The sequence below is a fragment of the Mesoplodon mirus genome (genome assembly GCF_964341445.2).
Source record: "Mesoplodon mirus genome assembly, chromosome: 5".
NCBI lineage: Eukaryota > Metazoa > Chordata > Mammalia > Artiodactyla > Ziphiidae > Mesoplodon > Mesoplodon mirus.
In genome coordinates, this window is record NC_138980.1 from 144,126,989 (window position 1) to 144,146,627 (window position 19,639).

At 39.8% G+C, this 19,639-nt stretch overlaps 2 protein-coding genes across 2 annotated transcripts in view; both read right to left on the reverse strand.

The window, feature by feature from the left end:
• The window catches only part of ITGA1 (integrin subunit alpha 1), a 163,682-nt gene extending 145,060 nt beyond the window's left edge, over positions 1-18,622 (reverse strand). The window contains exon 1 of the mRNA XM_082623787.1: positions 18,446-18,622. Within this exon, the coding sequence (XP_082479913.1) occupies positions 18,446-18,506 (61 nt within the window). The 5' untranslated portion in view covers positions 18,507-18,622. The remainder of the gene's footprint in view (positions 1-18,445) is intronic.
• PELO (pelota mRNA surveillance and ribosome rescue factor) lies at positions 4,254-8,914 on the reverse strand. Its single transcript, XM_082623789.1, has 2 exons — positions 8,008-8,914; positions 4,254-7,719 (listed from the first exon to the last, which is right to left on the reverse strand). Exons 1-2 carry the CDS (start codon positions 8,731-8,733, stop codon positions 7,288-7,290), a joined length of 1,158 nt encoding a protein of 385 aa, XP_082479915.1. The 5' UTR covers positions 8,734-8,914; the 3' UTR covers positions 4,254-7,287.
• Positions 18,623-19,639: the final 1,017 nt, after the last annotated feature.

Here is a 19,639-nt window from a genome sequence, read left to right on the forward strand (position 1 = left end):
TATGGCAGATAGCTAAAGATTTCTTTAAGTTCGACTATCTTTTAATGATTTTTGGAGAAAAGTAATTTTGAAAGACCATACATTTCCTTGACTTCTGAATGTAATGCACCGAATGTAATTCAATCCTTTCCTCAATATGAACACCAGCTATTATAGCACAGTAATGTCCTCAGGCCCCAGTGAAAGCCTCTAAGCCTTAGACTTTTTTCTTTCGATGGTGATTCAGGATCCACCTGAGCTGTCATTTCTCACTGCAGGCACCTCCCTGTCAGCTTGGCCATTTGTGGTCATCTCTCCTTGAAATTTAACTTGCTGATTCAATCCACGGACACATATCTTAATTCATCTTAGCATACCGAAGTAGCATAGTTTCTGCTACTTAAGGTGCTACTATGTTAGAATAATGCATGAATTAAGATAGTAGGCTTAAAACTTTTTTTAAAAACAAGCTTGCTAAAACTAAGTGTGAAATAGTAACAGATGCTGAGTAAAGGCTTGAGGGGCTTGGTTTAATATATAGACTTACAACAGTTGCTGTACACTTTCTAATCCTCAACTATATTTAAGACTAGAATGCCGTATGACTGAGTTCCTGATTTTTCATGAGAGATGAAAAACAACAGTGGTAGGTAAATAAAAAAACATACAAAATGACTGCAACAAACTTTGGCCGATTACATAAAATTTAGTGTTACCAAATAATTTTTCTATTTCTAGGTACATTTGACCTACTCCAAACAGAAAATTGAGGAATGGACTGGCATTCTTATATTTTTAGGGAGTTGCTCGATTGGGCACCTTATCACAGTCACCAGCTATGTGATTTTGGACAAATTATTTAACCTCTTTTGTTCTCTTACCTGAAAATAGTACTGATGAAACCTTTCTCATAGGACTCTTCAAAGAATTAAATATTTCCTTTTAAAGCACTTCCCACAGGTCTGGTCTTTAATAAGCACGTGGTTACTTTTATTTTAACATGTTGTCCATTCCTGGAGTTGGGACAGTGGTGCCAACCCTGTGCATGGCCAGGCAGTGTGGCTGCAAAGACACTGTTCTCTGGTATTTGCTGTCTGGCAGATACTGGCCTGCCTCAGTATTGGGTGTTCTGGAACCAAACGTGGCAGCCTAAGTTGAAGTAAGCTCTAAGTCCTCTAGGTCTCCTACGTTATAGAAAAACAGGCATTCTAAAGAATGTGGGCAATGTTAAGGGATGAAGGAAAGGGAACTTAAAAGAAGACTGGTAACCCAAACCCCTACAATTTACCATAAATGTCACAATCTTTAGCAACTGGCATCTAGAAATATAAGACCTTCCCATATTGATGTCAACTGTTATAGAATGAAAATATTCACTGTCAAAAGCAAAAATGATAGTGTCAGCAGACTTGCATACAACTAAAGCGCTGTACACAAAAGTGGATTTTCCTTGAGAAAACACATTAGCTTCTCCTAAATTTAAACGAATAAATTCACAATATTGCAGTTTCCTTCCCGGTGTTCTTTACCACAACAGAATACACTAACATGTTTCTTAAGATAGAGAAATTAAATACTGAAAGATAAATGGGTTATCTTTCAATTAGTACACTTGGAAATCTACAGAGAACACTCTAAAATATGGATGAGAATAGAGATAGTGATGCTGTATCAAACACTTCCTAAAAAGGCAGAATTCTTGCCATGTAAAGAAACATGATGAATGAGATTTTATCATCTCCACTTCAGCTTAACAAAAATCTTTTGCCAATGCCTTTTCACAGTCTTTCTAATTTAACTATCTCCTTCCTGAACTTAGCCAATTTCTTTTTTATTTCTAGTGAAGTTTACCTGCTACTTGATGATGTTAAGTAACTCCTCAAGTTGTTCTAGGCCATTACTAGAGGTTTTATTCTTCAACATCTTAATTAGCTGCATTGCTGACTTTGAATCTTTTCTAAGTAAGGCATCCTTGATACACAGAAGTATTATACTTGCATCTCAACTCCGTTAGAAACCATTTTGGCTTTTCTGTAACACTTTTGCACTAAACTTCTAAATTGAGAATTCATCAGCAATACACACAATGCATTACGAAAATCTTGAATAGCACTTTTCTAAACTACTAAATCTTTTAAAATACGTAAACTGAATCACAGCACAAAGTTTAAATACGCTAACATCAATATGAAGAAAACTTTTATTTAGGGCTTTAAAAACTTTATCTGAAATTGTTTATTCTTTTTATAATTGCTTTTATATCCCCATTTTAGTTGTTCTTCACTAACTGGGAACTCATTTGCTGAAAAATGTGTATCAACAAAATTATGGGCTGGTCAAAATCAATTTTTAGAACAGGTATAACTTTGCAAAGTTTATGTCACAACTCTGACACTTGTGGTCCCACAGGGAGTAAAAGAGGAAGTGGTGAGGGAATCAAAGATGCACATTAGGGTAGGAGACATGAGGGCTAAGGGCCGTATAGCAGTAACCCTTCGACCTGAATGAAACAGAGCTTGCTAATAATCCCTGTACTATGGGGATCCTGAGAAAAATCTTTTAATAAATTAAATCATCACACCCTAATATATCTTTTTTTAAAACTAACTTTTCATACACTAAATTAGTAAATGTACATGTATGTTAAGATCCACTTAAAAAACATAAACACAAGTAATTTGGTTTTTGCCCCCCGACTTAGAAATTTTTATCTTAAGAACTTTTAAAAATTCAGCTTTTTATGAAATCAATACTTTAGCTATTCTACATGTATATCTCTAGTACACTATAGAGATATGTAGGGGAAAAATAATTATCTGACTATATTAAGTGTTGAAATCTATAAACACCTGTGCTTTGTTATAATACAGAGAATGAAGTAGCATTTAAAGAGATTAAATATTGCTGTTTCCCTATGCTTTGATGCCTGGCCCTCTTTTATTTCTAGTTTTACTAATACTTCCTAGGTCATTTTTTTTTCTCCATGATTTCAGGTCTGCTTATATGCTGAACATTTCTTGTATTATTATCCCCCGCCAAATGCTTTTTCCTGAACTTCAGAACTGTATGCATAACTGCCTAAGGGACCTTCTTCTGGAGATTGATTCATTCGGTCATTCATTTAGTCATCATTTTTTTTTTGGAGCATCTACTCTGTGCCAGGGTTTGTTCTTAGCATTGAGGATATAGCAATGACCTAATAGACAATACTCTCTGCCTTCCTGGAGCTTATATTCTAGATAGATGATAAGCAAAACAACTAAGTGAAATTAAGCGTTACAGAGAAAAATAAGACAAGGAAGGATAAGGGAATCTTGGAGAAGGTATATTTTTTTAAAAGGCTGGTTTAGGAAGACTTCATGGAGAAGGTGATATTTTGAGCAAAAACCTGAAGGGAGTAAGCAAGCATATAACAGTCTGGTGGAAAAGCATTACAGATGTCCCACAGGCACTTCAAACTAGATTCCAAACTGAACTTAGTTTTTCCTTGCAAGTCAGCTTCTCTTCCTATTTTTCCTGTGTCTGAATTATGCCCTTGTATCTCCCACCAGTCAAGAAAAAAACCCGGAGATTTACCCCTAGACTCTACTCCTTCCATAACTCTGAACAAACCTCACGTCCCTCTGAGCCTATCTCCTAATACCTCCTCTTGACTTTTCATTCTTACGGCCTTTGTTTAGACCATCATTTTCCTCTTAAATTTTTCTAATAAGTGTTCTCTTAATCCGTCTCCTTGCCTCCAATCTTGCCTATGCATCCTTGATGCTGCCAAACAGTGATGTTTGCGAAATGCAGTTTATCATGCCATTCTCCTGTTTAAACTTTTCCGTGGTTTCTCATAATGGTCGAACCTACTCTTTATTGTGGCATGCAGGGTCTGATGTGATTAGCACACTTGCCCTGCCCTCCTCCTCTTCCTGATAACCTCTCCAGGTTTATCATTTTAAGTACATTTACTGGCTCTTGCTCTATAAAGTTCCTTCTAAAAGCGACCCCTTGAAACATTGTACCCTCTCATACTTTCTACAAGTTACTTTTATCCAGTGATTTGTTTACATGTTTCTTCCCTAAACCCAGCTCAGTACTGGGTTCAAACAGGTACTAAAAAAATGAACGGATAAAATTAAATGTACTGCCCTTGATGACTGGTGTAATATAAATAGGGATGCCCCATATCTAAGCTCTGGCCACAGGCGAAAGAATTTCTCTCTACTCAAACTCTAAGAAACACCTTAGAAACCCCTTTTCAACATGTAATTCAACATATCCCGATACTGAATACAAACTGCCAGTTTTATTTACTTGGAAAACCATCTGATTTAAAAGCAAAGTAGTACCTTCCCAACAAACAGCTTCTACTTTGGGGAATTCACATATACACCATTTCATCCGTGTATTTTTTTTTAGCAACAGAGAATTTGTTCCAGAATATATGAACTGCAGAAATTATGAGTCACTTCTGTTAAAGATACTGTGAGTTTGATATCTGGTTACAGGGATTAAAAAAGGGAACTAAAGTTAATGACTGAAAGTAACTAGAGATAAAAGACAATTAGCTTTACAAACCTATTCTAGTGGCACCTGGGGGTGGGGGGAATCCAACTTGTATATAAGGGAGTAATGAAAGTGAAATCCAGTATCAACAGTCCAGACGTAAAATTAGCAAAATATTTAACATATAATAGACCAGGAATAGCAAAACGTAATTTTGTATGTATCATATCTGGAACAAAATAAAACAAATTGCAAACTTCTCATTTACTGAGCCTAGGGAGGGCAGCAATCTTTGTTTACAGCAGGCACCTTATGGTAAATGGAAACTTACAGTACAACATTGCATTAATTTGAGAGCTATGTTTTTGACAGTGTTTCCATTTGTTACCATAGTCATTCCTTAGTAACGAATAGCAATTGGAATTAAACTACTGCATATGATTTCCAGAGACCTATGGTTCATTTTGTTTTCTACAGAATAGTAAAAACTAATTATTTGAATTAATTTTGTATTTTATATGCTCCTATCGCTATTTTGATATTTACACCTATGCATCTAGGAAGATTTATACTCTTGATTATGGTATTGGTATAATATGTAACTTTTTAAAAATACAAATTCTTAAAAGATATTTTAAATGTTATAGACATATAAACAGCCTTTCATTTAGAGTTTTATAGATAATTTAATTGAACATTGGCAGTTTAGCTCTCTTAAAAGATCTTAAAACTCAAATCTTTTTCTCTATGGCTGGCAACCCTAGGCAGAGATTAACTAGCACAGGGAGAATAAGCTATGGCTTATGTTTATCAGCTTTGATTATACACAGCAATCAACTGGGGATGTTAAGATACAGATTGCAATTCAATAGGTTTAGTGTACAGCCCTGGATTCCGGTTTCTAACAAGCTCTCAGGGGATGCTGCTGGTCCATGGACCACACTTTTGAATAGCAAGGCCTGAATCAAGGGTCTCAGCCTTGATGCCTATTGGAATCACCTGGGAGCTTTAATAATAATTTTTAAAAAACACACCAGCATTTCTAGGGGTGCAAGGTTATTTAGTCTGGGGTCCAGTCTGGGTATAGAGTTTTTAAAGCTCCCAAGGTGAAGCTAAGAGGCAGCTAAATTTGAGAACTTATGTCCTAAAATGTATTGGTTAGACTTACCATAAGCTTTTATTTCCCCTGGTTTTTATTACTAAGGATAACAGCTAGGAATAACCAGTTCTGCATAGATTATGAGCACGAGGCCCCAAATCTCCAAATTCTTCCTGAGAATATGATGCATCATCAATCAGGTTCTAACATTAAGAATCTTAGTGACTTCATATCTACACTCCTACCAAATTATTAATAACATACTTTTAATGATATCTTAAATATTCATGAATTATAACGAAATGACAATCTGAATTATTTTGATTAGGAAGTACAATAGACATATAAAAATGTGGTTTTAAAGTATATGGAGGTGTCTACCCCTAACTACAGATAAAAAGGTTCAGATTAGTTAGGAAGTTTATAAAAAATAATCCCCAAACCTGGCACTTACACCAGGAGAAAGGCTCAGACACAGACAGGACAAGCAAAAGTTTACTTAGTGTCCTTATTTGAAGCAGGCACCACTGATCCTGGAGTTACAGACTGAATTATCACTCTTTCTTCATAAGGCCTTTCCTAATTATTTTGCTAAGCTGAGATGTGTAAAAGGTCAAGATGCAATTACATTTCAAGGCCCCCTCCCTAACTCTTGGAAAAATAATGAAAATATTTTAAACTCTCAGCTGTTTGCCGAAATTCCCTAAGTATGGTAAAGAGCTGGAGTACAAATCAACTGCCACATACTAATGATGTGACTTAAACTTTCTGAACAGGCTTTCTCACCCCTAAAATAGGGCATAGACAAAGTCCATTAAGAATGTAAAAGCAAATACAAATTCAAGGTAGCATTAAACATTTAACTATGATAAGCCAAAAAATAAATACATAAATAGTGTAGCAGTGCAAGGAACTCAAGTCCAGATTGGGGACTACTTCTAGGTTTGCCACTAATAGCCCATAAGCAAATCACATACCTTAGCCTCGTTTTAAAAATAAAGGCACCTTAAATAGATTATCCTGAGAATCCTTAGCAGACCAAAGCTCAATGACCTAAAAATAACTAATTAAGTGCTCCTCTGAAGCAATTATGATTAGGTCTAAAGCAAAAAACCCCCCACCTTGTTACTTTTAACATGATTGGTTTAACAAATTTCTTAAGAAAAACACATTTTAAAGTTGCCCTCAAGAAAAGTCTTCTATTTAGCTATCATTTAAAATAGCAAATAAATTTAAAAATAAAAAAAATGGAATGTGGGGGGAAATGGAGAGAAAAGGATCATTAAGAAAACCAGTGTAAGAACACCATGCCGAATTAAAATAAACAATGTAAACTGAAGATGAGATATTAAAAAGCTTTTCCTAAGGAAAACTACTTCAAAGCATGCAGTATGGGATTTTACAGTCTATTCCAAAGAATATACAGGCATTCGTTTTAAAAATACAAAATGTTTCTAAGTACTGCGAATAACTCATAATTCTGAAATTAAATTATCCCAATTAATAAAGAGGGTAATACATGGAGATTATTTCCTTTTATTGTTCAGTTTGAATACATATCCTGCCAACCACAAATCACCTAGTGTGACCAAATACATGAGAAACCCCTATAAGAATCACAAAGTGCCACTTTTGCAGCTTTCTGTCACAAGGATGTTGAGGAAATGTAACAGTGAAGGAGTGAGACAGGTTGTCTCGATTATTAGTTCCAATCATTAATCTTCTTCAGAACTGGAATCCTCCTCTTGGTCAGAGAGTTCAGGGACAGGGAAGCGGAGAATGGCAGCTATCCCAGTCAACTGGCTGAGCTGTTCCCCAGACACATGAAGACTGGAGAAGATCCTAACAGAGCCTGCGTTCTCCTTCACACTGTCCACCAGCCGCACGTACCGGCTCCGTGTGGCCACATCCTGGTGCCTGAAGAGCTCATCGCTGATGAGCAATGTGTCAACTGCCATGGCCTCATTGGCCTTCTCCACCTGCTTGAGTCCATAAAAAGCTCGGTCAGGTTCATGTTGTAACATTTTATAGAAGTCATCCAAGGCTTTTACTTCCCCAGCAGCTTTAGTGTCTGAAAGGCGGCTAGCTACTGTAGGGTCACAAAGGGCCTCTTTCAGGGAGTACTTGTGTCCAGAGGAGGCATGTACCTAGAATCACAATTACAAAAATTAGACAAAAGAACCTCTTAGAGTACCCATTAAACAGCCCACAATGACCTCAAGCCAAAAGCACTGGTAAGGCTTTATATGTTTACGAATTTAAGCCAAGTTTACTATATCAATTTGCTAGTCTCTTTTCATTTCATGATCTCACTTACAATCCCAGTCAAGTTAAACCTTCCTCCTCTTGTACTTTTCCTAGTTCTAAAACTTTAGGAGTCGTTTACATAAACCCCTCTGCCCATTCTTAATTATCCCTGGGTAAGACGGTTTTACCTGAAGGAATTTGGACCGGTTTTCCAGGAGCACTTTGTTGTCCGTCTTCACGGCTTGTTGAAACATGTAGTCGCAGAACTGCTCCCTCACAAATCCTGGGCTGGCCACCAGGACGCACTTTACAACATCAAAGTGTATGTGGCGCTGGATGGCCTGGACCACCTGTTCATAGAACCGCTCCAAGGCCCGGTCGTGCTGGGAGCAGTTGCCTTTCCGTTTCCTAGGTATGTTCACTTCCACCTTGGCCCGAGTGAGGGTCATGCTGGGAGTGACTAAGCAGATATGGGCGAGGCCTTCCTGCATCACCACAGCCGCTACGTCGGCGCTCCAGGCTGGGTCACAGGCTTGCTCGATGCGCTCCAGAACCACGCTGTCCCACTGTTTCTTGGCCAGGGTGAATTGGCGGTTGGGCTCTAGCTCGATGGTGTGGTAAGCCCCCATCTTGACATACTCATTCTCCTGGATGTTGGTCCCCTTGACCCGCAGCTGGCAGGCTTGAGAGTCGAAGTCGATGGCCTCCACGCAGAGAGTGAGGGTAGTGCGGACCCGGTTGCTCCCTACGCTGCCCGTGGAGGACTCCGTCTGTACCTTGCGGATGGTGGAGGCGCGCAAGCTGTCGCCCACCTGCACTAGATTGTAGGTGTGCCACATGTCCTCAGGTTCCTCGGGAACCAGGGTTACCTGGCCCGCATTGTCTTTCTCAATGTCCTTCCTCACGAGCTTCATGATCTTGGCAGGGGCTCACTGCCAGAACTAGAGGAACCGAGGGGATCCCCACAAGGAAAGGAGTAGGGAGGGGAAAGTTTAGGCCGGGAAGGGGGCGGGGTCCGGTTCCTACAGGCACTTGCCTGGCGGGAAGGAAACACTTTCTATATGACTAGCGGCTGGGGGGAACACTTACTCTAGCCCTTCCTTTGCGTGGTCTCGGGGCGCGCCGCGTAGAACCGGCGCGAGAGACACCGGCGAACACCTCCTCCGCGGTTCCAGCCGCCGTACAGACCGAGAGGACGACGCAGTGAGGGCGCATGCGCAGCCCACGTCCTGCCTCCCGGCGCACGTTTTACGTCCCCAACGGGGAGGCGGGGCCGCAGCTTGCGCGTGCGCAGGCGCACTAAGCCGGGAGGCGTTTCTCGGAGAGTAAACCACCCAAGGAAAGTGTACGGAGTCTTTGGTGGCGAGTCCTTCGTATTAATGCTGAACTTGGACGTCCTAAGTTTTCTCTTCCACCCCTGTTTGTGAAGAATCTGGGGAGTTTGTGAGTGCAAATATATATATATATTTCAGCTGTGTGCGGTTGCCACGCTACACCTTCTCCCTCCGGGTAAATGGAATTTCAAAACTTAGGGAAAAGTAAAAGGAACTAAGAAAAGTGCAGACTTGGCCCCAAGGTCCAAACTACGGCCCGCTTTGCTCCTGCCTTATCCGCACTCAGACGCCACACGCTTTTTGGAGCTGGTCTGTCCGGAAGCTGTTTCTTAAGAACGACTGGTCATAGTGCGTGTGGGCCTTGAGTAACATGCCCAGCTGTTTTCTGCGCTTAATTAACCAAATCTGCATGATCTGATTAACCCAGATGTTAGAACATTGATCCCAGAGAAAGAAGAAACCATCTGTGGAATTTATCCCTGGATGGACCTCTCAGTTGCTTGATCTGATATCCTGAGAATCCCAGAATCCAAGGTTGGCAGACTCAGCTTTCCGCAGCTCAGTAGCCCGTGAAATGTTTACGGGGAGCAATTGGGTCTCAGTAGTTTAGGACGGGACCGTCACTGTCAAAGCTGAGCTGAAAGCTGAGAATTGGGGAAGTGGGGAAGGACTGTTCTACTATGACCGACCTTGATTGAATAGCTACAGAATTCATTGGTAAGAAAAACCTTACGTCACTTAACATTTTGGTGGGGGGGGAAGGAGAGGCGGGGGAGTTTGGGAAGTGGGGATTGCCTCTTAAAAGGACCAGTGAATAGAAAAAGCCTACCAAAGTTTTCTTGAGAGTTAAGATGGGTTGGAGAGAAGAGGGCACAAATCTTCCCCATTCGCCTTCCTATCTTATTGCGTATGGCATTTAAAGGGAAGCTTACCATCCTGAACTGGTGAGACAGGGATGAAAGGGAGCAATCTGACGTTGGCACAAGTCTTGATACTCAAATCTCAATTAACTTCCTCAGAGATTGTCAGGGGATACATAGGTCCCCTCCAAAGCTCTAGTACAAATTAGAACCAATATTTTGTGGCCTCTCTTCTCCCTCCTTCTCTTTCTGTACCCCCTTCCTTCCCCACCTTCCTATCATACTGAGTGTCCTTCCAAAGTTCCTAACTCAGACTGCCTTCTACTTCCAGGAGAACCCAGCAGCTTTTCACTGAGCAAGGAACGGATCACACTAAAGTGTGAGTATGGCTTGTGTCTCCAAAGGACATGTATCTTTTTAAAAGGTGCTTGTTAAGCTAGAAGAATTCTTAACTGGTAGAGTGAATGTGTGTGTGTGTGTGTGTGTGTGAGAGAGAGAGAGAGAGAGAGAGACAGAGAGACAGAGAGACAGAGAGAGAGAGAGGGAGAGAGGGAAAGGAGGAGATGCTTTGAGATACTCCTTGATCACCTTTCTAAGTATAATCATCCCCCTCTTGAAAAATCTGCCAAGGATCGAAAACCACAGAATCACAGTGATAGGCACACAGGGACCTTAATAAATGTTAGGTTTTTACTGAAGAGCTCTCACTTACTGAATATTCACCAGGTACTTTCCTATGCTTTTTCTAGTCCTTGCCTGTAAGGTAAATATTTGTTATCCTCATACATAGGTGAAGAAAATGAATTACAGAGAAGTTAAGAAATATATTCAAGATCACATAACCAGCATTCAAATCCAGGCCTGCTTAATTCCACACTCTCTCTTTCCACTGACACAATTCTACATTTATGGATGCTTGAAATCATCTCTGCAACCCCAAAGATTATGTGCTGTTACCCACTGCCACTTCTCCTTAACTCTCACCTTTGCCAGTTAAACAAAGACTCACAGCTTAGGAACCAACCTAGGACATTTGAAAGGAAGGTCCCTTCCTTGCTCTTTTATTACTTTAAAACAGTCCTTATATTCTTTTCAACGTAATATTCCTTTTGCTCAGCCTAGGTCACCGTTGTAATTCTTGAGAAAGATCTAATATTCTACTTTAGAAAAATACACACGTATTTCGACATTGAGAATCTATGGGAAACCCCCATAGACTGTTGATTCTGTGGTTCTTTTGTTTGTTTGTTTGTTTTAATGATGAGGCACACTGCTTTGGGCTGTTTTTTTAAATATAAATGTGCTTCAGTGATTGAACATACTACAAAACTTTTCACAGAATTATTATTTAATCTGAAATGTCTATAACAGAATTTTCTTTTTAGTAACTTCAGCTTGTTGTTGAATGATCAGGTGTTTTTCTCCTAGATTTTGTGTTATAACTTAGTCTTTCTAGATCAGTCGTTACACTTTCGAGTTATTTAGGGTTCTCATTCCCTATTAATTAAAATCCAAATTCCCTGGCATTCAAGGCTTCCAAGACATGGCTTACGAGCTTTATTTCTCCTTTAATTCAGAGTTTTTGATTTGTCTATCACTGATATCTTAAAATTAAGAAGTCACATTCTGTTTTATAATGTTACTAACAATTTAAAAAGAAGATTACTCTTAAGGTAAGTTTCTGTAAACCTATTTCAGTTTTTTGAGATAATCCACGCATAGATAAGAAAATGATTAATTTTTAAACACATCTTAATGAGGAAAAGGTCTTAAAATGTTCAAAAATAATGTATGATGACAATTAGTTTTATTATACTTGGTTTGGAAAATGATCTTTACAAAATAAATAGCCAGCACTCTGATTATAAATATCTAGTAATAATAGCAATAGTTTATTTAGAGAATGTGCTAACCTTAGATTGTACAAAGATGCCTATGTGACCTCCACAGGCAAAGTTAGGGGTCAACAGGGAGGGTTATTCAGCTAATTCAGGCAAAATGGTGAAAGGGAAAAGGGAAAGGTTTTTTTTTTTTTTTTTTAAAGGACTTGCTGTACTCACTTACTATCTAAATTCCTGTGATTAAAAATACTTACTTGCAGTTGTCACAGAACAATACAAAGCTCCTACCAAATAAATAATTTTATCAACAAAAGTGTGTGTGTGTGGGTGTTCCTGTTTGTATGAATCTCTGTACAGTACAGGATCATTTTATTAAAAATATTACAATAAAATATGTAATTTTAGAAACTGCTCAATACCCATGGATTTTCAAACTGTAGTACTTGGCAAACTAAAACTATATAGTTAATAAGAAAATTTTGAAAGTACATTGTAATTTGTATTAATAGTATAGGATTTATAATAAAATATGCAGACCATTCATCTTAATCATTTGAGGTTCTAATGTGATTGATTTAAGTGTCCTACTTAAATTTAAGAATTTACATTTATTTCAGCAGATCTCAGATAGTTCATAGAAATAGCATGTCTTCACTCCTTTTAATATTTGAATTATAATGATTTTTCAAATCAGATTTCTCACTTAATTTGTTTATAGAGCTCTACATTTGGATAAACAATATTAATGCTTTTGCACATAAAATGAATTCTTAATACTAACCAGTACATATATTGTAATCTCCTTTTAAGATTTACTTGACTTTTTCACCTTCCTTTTAAGTTACAGAAGACGTTAGATAAAAATTAGGTCCCTTCAAATATACATGGCCCTAGCTCTAACCACCAATATGATAGAATATTAGAGATGTTAGAGCTTGCCAAAACTAGCGTTATTGATCCTGTGACCTGGAACATTTTTTTATTACTTTATTGTCACCTTTCTCCTCCTGAAGCTTCCTTTTTAAAGGGAGAGTATTCAGAGGAAGGTCTGCTCTTGGGATCTGGTGAGGTTGCTGGTGCCAGAGGAGCAATTATCCCCTGAATTAGATACAGATTTGGCTCTGGAAGAGAACTGAGAAGGGGGACAATGTTCATATCTTTGTACCTAGAAGGAGAGTGTCTGAAATCTTATGATGCATGTTTTAAAAGTACAAAGAAATGTGATAGAAAATTGCATGTAGATATACTGCATGTTATTTATTATAATTTTCAGATGTGTGTTTTCCCACATTTCAACATCTCTTGAAACTTGGAGGCATCTAACCATTTAGCAATTATAATTGGATTGGCAGTACTTTTCTTTCTTAATAGTACATAAAATAACGGTGCATCATTCAATTGATGGTGTCTTCCATTCAGTTAGATATAAATATGGGTAGATGGAAATATTCCAGGTGGGGATATAATTAAAAGAGACAACCTGACCCCTTAAGTATTTTATGAGTTTGTCTGTAGTCTAGTCTTTTGTGACTCGTTCAATAACAAATTTTCAAGTGACTATTATTCTAAGATGGTAGAGATAATGAACAAATACCCTATTCTCACAGAGCATACAGCGAGCTGGGAAAACAATTAGATGTTTAATTTTTAATATGTGGCATATTATAGAAGCAAAAGTGCTAAGGGCATACAAACCTTTGGGGGAGGGGGTCCAATCTATTCCAGTGGGTTCTTGGAAATCACATTCATATGGGCACTTGAGGATCAGTAACAGTGTATCTGCTTATGCAAAAGCCTGGAGACTTCAGAGGAGCTGGCACAATAGAGGAGCTGAAGGAAGCTTAATAATCATGAGGATGAGAATATATTCAGCTCATTTACATCTGTTGATACTCTACTGTACTTGCTTTGAGAGCGAATACAATTCTCCAGTCACAGACCACTCTGAATAGGCAACGTATTCTGACTTTAGCATTGTGACAACAGTTCCAAATATCTTTCATCTCAATTTCCTAACATGAATTCAGATACACTATTTTGTATTTCATACCACAGAAGAGTAGTGTAGGGAAAGAATAGCATTTTGATGCCTAATTTTCTGAATATATTTAACACATGAGCTCCTTTATGAAATACTTAAGGGGCATATTAAAATTCAGCAAGTTCTACGTCTAGTGGGAAGTTTGTTGGGTTTAGGTGTTGGAACACAGGTAGAGGAACATCCATCTAAGGAAGTAAGATCCACAGTTATAAGTTGTGGTCCAAGAGCTCATGCATCAAAATAGCATCATGACAGCAGGGAAGAAAAATAGGCAAACTAGTTTGGCATATATATTTTATTGCTACTGTCACTGCCTATTTATTAAACAAACAAACAAAAGTCCTATGAATTTATCGCTGCCTTTACAGACATCATAATGACTTAAATATTTTCACTGTCTTCCATTGTGTGTCATTGGAGGTCATTTCTTTGTTATGGGTAAGTGGCTGACTTCTTTCCATATCCAGCCATTAGCTCACTTCTTCTAGAATAGGAAATCTTGCCTGTGAAAAAAGTCACAAAAGAAGACTCCTGCTTTCAAGCTAACTAAAATGTTTCTAGGGAGGAAAGATATATAACTCAATTAGGGATAATTCTATATTTGTATTCTTAATAACCAGAGATAGTAGTCTTATTTGTTACAATTAATGTAGGGAGGGACATCATCTAATTTCACTATATACCTAAAAGTCATGGAAATAACAGACTCACTTCACCATTAATTAGATCTTTATCAAAGTCTTTTAGACAATTATGCTTGGATTTAACATTTAGAGGGCTGAGCAAGAGAGAAATGGACTTACATTTAGACAGCCTGGTATATTATTTCAGAGCATGAGAGATCTGAACAGGCTTTGCGGTTTATTAATTGGGTGACTTTGGTCAAATTAGCCTCTTAGTATTTTGGTTTGTTCATCTCTAAAATATGGATAATAGTTCCAGAATTTTCCCTTTTTTGAGATTAAAATCTAATATGTGCAAAGTTCTTGGCAGAGGGTCTCTTACCTAATACATTCTCAGAAAATATGTGCCTTTCAGCAATAAGTTGTGCTAGTTTTTCTCTGTTATCGGTGTCTTGACCCTTGTCCCCTGGGAGTTTGAATTCTGCCATGTGGACATGGCCAATGGGATGGCCGGGCAAGGCATTGGAGGGTAGAAGGAAAAGCAGGGGTATTCATTTCCCCTGCTTTCTCCCTGCTCTGCTTCAACGTTGGCACTAGCTGCATTCTTCTTCTTATGGCCACAGCTCCTGTCCAGTGGTCCCCTCTCCCATAGCCAGGGTTCACAGTCAGGCTGACACTGCTGCCTTCTCAGGCCTAGGAACGGCAATGGCTTTTCTTCTCATGTTGCTTCAGGTACTTTCTTTCTACTATTGCTCATTCTACGTGCTCCAGCCATCTTTTGTCAGTTCCTTTATATGCTTCTGACAGCAGTCCCTTGATTTAATTTTTTTCAGTTAAATCCTTTATATACGCCACTAGTTTTTTTTGCTGGGACTTTGACATATATAATATAACAATAAAGGGCTTCCCTGGTGGTGCAGTGGTTAATAATCCACCTGCCAATGCAGGGGACACGGGTTCAAGCCCTGGTCCGGGAAGATCCCACATGCTGTGGAGCAACTAAGCCCGTGCACCACAACTACTGAGCCTGCGCTCTAGAGCCTGCGAGCCACAACTACTGAAGCCCACACACCTAAAGCCTGTGCTCCGCGACAAGAGAAGCCACTGCAATGAGAAGCCTGTGCACCACAGCGAAGAGCAGCCCCTGCTCACCGCAACTAGAGAGAAAGCCCGCACACAGCAACAAAGACCCAACACAACCAAAAATAAATAAAATAAAATAAATACATTTTTTAAAAAAGCTTAAAAAAATAACAATAAAGACGTTGTTTGGACTTAGAGAAGGACATCTTTCTTGATGAATCATTTTTAAATGTTGGGAAAAGCTAATACAAGGCAGTTCTAAATATAATGGGAAGTTTACTGGGATGGTTTGTTGGGTAGGTGGTTGTTGGGATGTAAACCCAGCTTTGAAGACTGGGGAGAGTTTGTTTAGATGGCAGGGGGTGGTAAGAAAGAAGGGTGGAGTGCTCTTCTAGATGCAGAAAACAAGATTACGTGCACAGTAGTAAGATGAGCATGAAGGTTAGGGGGAAATAAGGAAATGGGACTGGCTATCATGGGCAGTTTATGTTCAGAGGTTTTGGTAGGCAGAACAATGGCTCTCAAATATCTTTATTTTCTAATCCCTGGACCTTCAAATATATTACCTTATATGGTAAAAGGGATTTGGCAGATATGATTATATTAAGAATCTTGATATGGGGAGATTATCCTGGATTATTCAGGTGAGCCCAAAGTAATTAGGATTTTAATAGGAGGAAGGAAATAAGGTCAGAGTCAGAGAAGGAGATGTGATGATGAAGCAGAGTCACAGGAAAAGATTTGAAGATGCTACTTTGCTGGCTTTGAAGATGAAAGGTGGAGCTGCAAGCCAAGGAATGCAGGTTGCCTCTAGAATCTGGAAAAGGCATGGAAATGGATTCTCCCCTAGAGCCTCCAGAAGAAATGCAGCCCTGCTTGCATCTTGATTTTAGCCTAGTGAGGCTTCTGACCCACATAACTGTAAGAAAGTAAATTTGTATTGTTTTAAGCCAGTAAATCTGTGGCAATTTGTTACAACAGCAATAGGAAACTGATAGAGGCATAGTAGGAGACAGAGGGTGCTGGATTAGGGCAGACCCTGAAAGGTTAGTTGAGAATTTTCGATTTTATCTGAAAGATAACAAAGAACCACCAAAGATTTTTTACTAAAGGCTAAGGTATAATGAAAATTATGTATTAGGAAGATGAATTAGAGGTTAAGTTCAGAATGAAGACAAGATGATGAGTTCTGCAGTACTGTGCAAGGGTGGGTATGGTGATAAGACCCCAGATTAGTTGTGGACTCTATGAATTGATGAGAAGTTTGTTAGGAAGCTGACAACATGATGACTGACAGGGTAACCAACAAAGGAAAGGAAGATGTCAAATTTCAGGTCCTTATTGTGTTGTGAAATGGGCATAAATATAGCACATATAAGGAACCTGTTGATTCTGAGATAATAACTTTAAACTCTAAATTTCAATATGATTGAATAATATATGTGTATAGATATAGATATAATACATATATACACACACAAAAGAGAATTAAATGTAATTTAGAAACGTGTATGCATTATTTTCCTTTAAGTTCCTTCTTGGATTTAGCAAGGTTTATTACCCCCAACAATTGCAGAAAACCCACAGTATACAACTTGTGGCTGTTTTAGGCATGGGGAAATAAAGTAGTTGAATTTAAAATATATACATATATGTATAAGAAATTATAATTTGTTTCTGTTTTTTCAAGTTTCATTCTTTTTAGAGGATATGCAGACCTCGTTTGATCATTTCTGCATTAGTGACTGCTTATTTAGTAAAATGAAAAAGGTACAACTTGAGTCGTTAGTAAACCATTCATATTTTGCACAACAAGAAGACAAAAATGCAAACAACCTCCAAAAAATTTGAGCTGGAGAAAAGTCATAGGTCAAACACATGTAAAGGGTAGTGACAGTGGCTGATAAGGTCAACCATTCACTGGCTGTAAAGTGGTTCAGAAGTTGCCACTGTTTGGATTATTGGCCCTTTTCACACAAAGCTTCACCCTATCTGCCTTCTCTTTCTTTCACCCTTGCAACTTTTCCCTCTCAGTCAGTAACTGGTAAAAAAGATCTGACCACGGGTTAATCATTTGGAAAATCTTAGAAAATGCTACGATTAAACCTTTTTTCTAAATTGAACGTAACTTTGCATCTCCACTGTGTTTAAGTCTCTCCTGAAAGATAGCTATTTATGCACAAGTAACAATACTATATTTTGCATTTAAAAAATTTAGTCGGCTGTGTGATATTTACAAAGTAAATGTTCACTATTCCTTCCTCACTTTCAATAGGTTCCTTCTCCTGGGTGTTAACACAGAAACATCATTTCGAGACAGGAGGCAACTTTACCTTGCATTCTTCCCTTTCCTAATTTTGTAGCGGAAAATATCTTGAGTACTTGACAGCAAGAAAATGAATAATACCCACTCCTGAGCAACCTGAGGGTAGGAACTTTGCATATAAATCAGGGGCCCGATAGTTACCTCCCTCAAAAAAAATAAAAAAAGAAAAGAAAAGGAAGGTAGAAGCTATCAGCAAAGTCCTAAAATACCACGTATATTGTCAAAACAACTTTAATTTGAAAAGTCAGTTCCACCTTGTAAAGTTTTCAGCACCGCTCCCGCCTAACATTGGGGTGGAAGGTTTTGAAACGACGTCAAAAGTAATTCATAACAAAACCCAAACGCAGCAACTGCTTTCTGTACTCCAACCTGCCCAGAGTACCTGGAGCGCCGGAAAGTGGATCCGCGCTCCGTTCTCCCCTATGGGCCGAAGCTCTGCATGCCTCCCTCCCCACTTTAAGCCCCTAGTCTCGAGTCTCGAGCGCAGGAGATGCCCAGAGAAAAGCAGGGTCACTCACCGGTGAGGAGCCAGCAGCAGGCGACAGCGACCCCTGGGCTGGCGCGGCGCCGGGGGGCCATAGTTGGAGCGGCCGCAGCGCCCGGGGGACGCGCTGGATCGGAGGGAAGGACTCGGCGAAACCACGCGCTGGAGCCTCGTTGCTCTGGGCCACTCCGCCCGCTGCCGTGGGTCTCAGTCGCTGGCCCCGCTGGCCCCGGCGCCTGGGAGCAGCACAGCGATTTCCTGTGTTTTCGACCAGCCCCTCTAAGTTCGCTTCACGCTTCTCGCATCCCAGAGGGATTGCCACATCTCCCCGCCGTTCGCACTCTCGGGCTCTGAAATCCCACTGGCAGCCTCCCAGGCTCTTTCCGAGACATGGACAAATAAAGCCAGCTTCGCGGGTCCTTGTTTAGGCTAAAGTCCACGAGCTGCGAAGCAAACCTTAAAGGGACATCTGCCTTTCATTGAGAGGGTGATTCCGCTCCCCGCGCCAACTCCCCAAGGTAGTAGGAACGCAGCCGAGGGCCGGACCTTCGGAGGGTGTCTCCAGCCCAGTGGCTCCGCCTTCGCACCCCTCACTTCTCCCCGGGTCTGGGCACTGAGGGCACTTTCAAAGTGCCGGGCTCCTAGGCCCTTAAAGGGAGGCTGCTTTCCTGGGGTCCGATTGCGCAGAAGGGATCGGTCCGTTTATGCAAGTGAGCAGATCTGGTAACCCCCGTGCTTCTCCTGTGGACACTTGAACTTCGCTGTCCAGCCTTCTCGCACTAATAGTGGGTGGGGGCGTCCACCCCGACACGCCCCGCTGAGGGCTTGGCTTTCACTTATGGAGGGTTTCCTTCCTTTATGGCGATTCGTGGTCACAGGGAGGCTTTTCTTTGGGAAGACTGTGATAAGCTGGGGGAAAGGAGAACCAAGACTGGGGGAAAACAAGAAAGAAAGAAATGCAAGAGGGAAGCGGGAGGGGAAGGAAGGGAGGAAAACAGTCTCGTTAGAAATGGAATGTGTGTGGGCAATTTTGTTTAATCTGAATTAGGATGTTTGTACACTGGAAGTTGAATCTAATAAAGAATTTAGGGCACTGTTTTATTTCTTGTTGCTACAGACTTTTATAAGTAAGAGTGCTTTAAGTCGGTTGCATGTTACTCCCTCCTTCCTCGCTCCCACTACTCTAAGGAACTGAGAATTGGGAAGGTAAGTTGGCCCGTCAAAATGC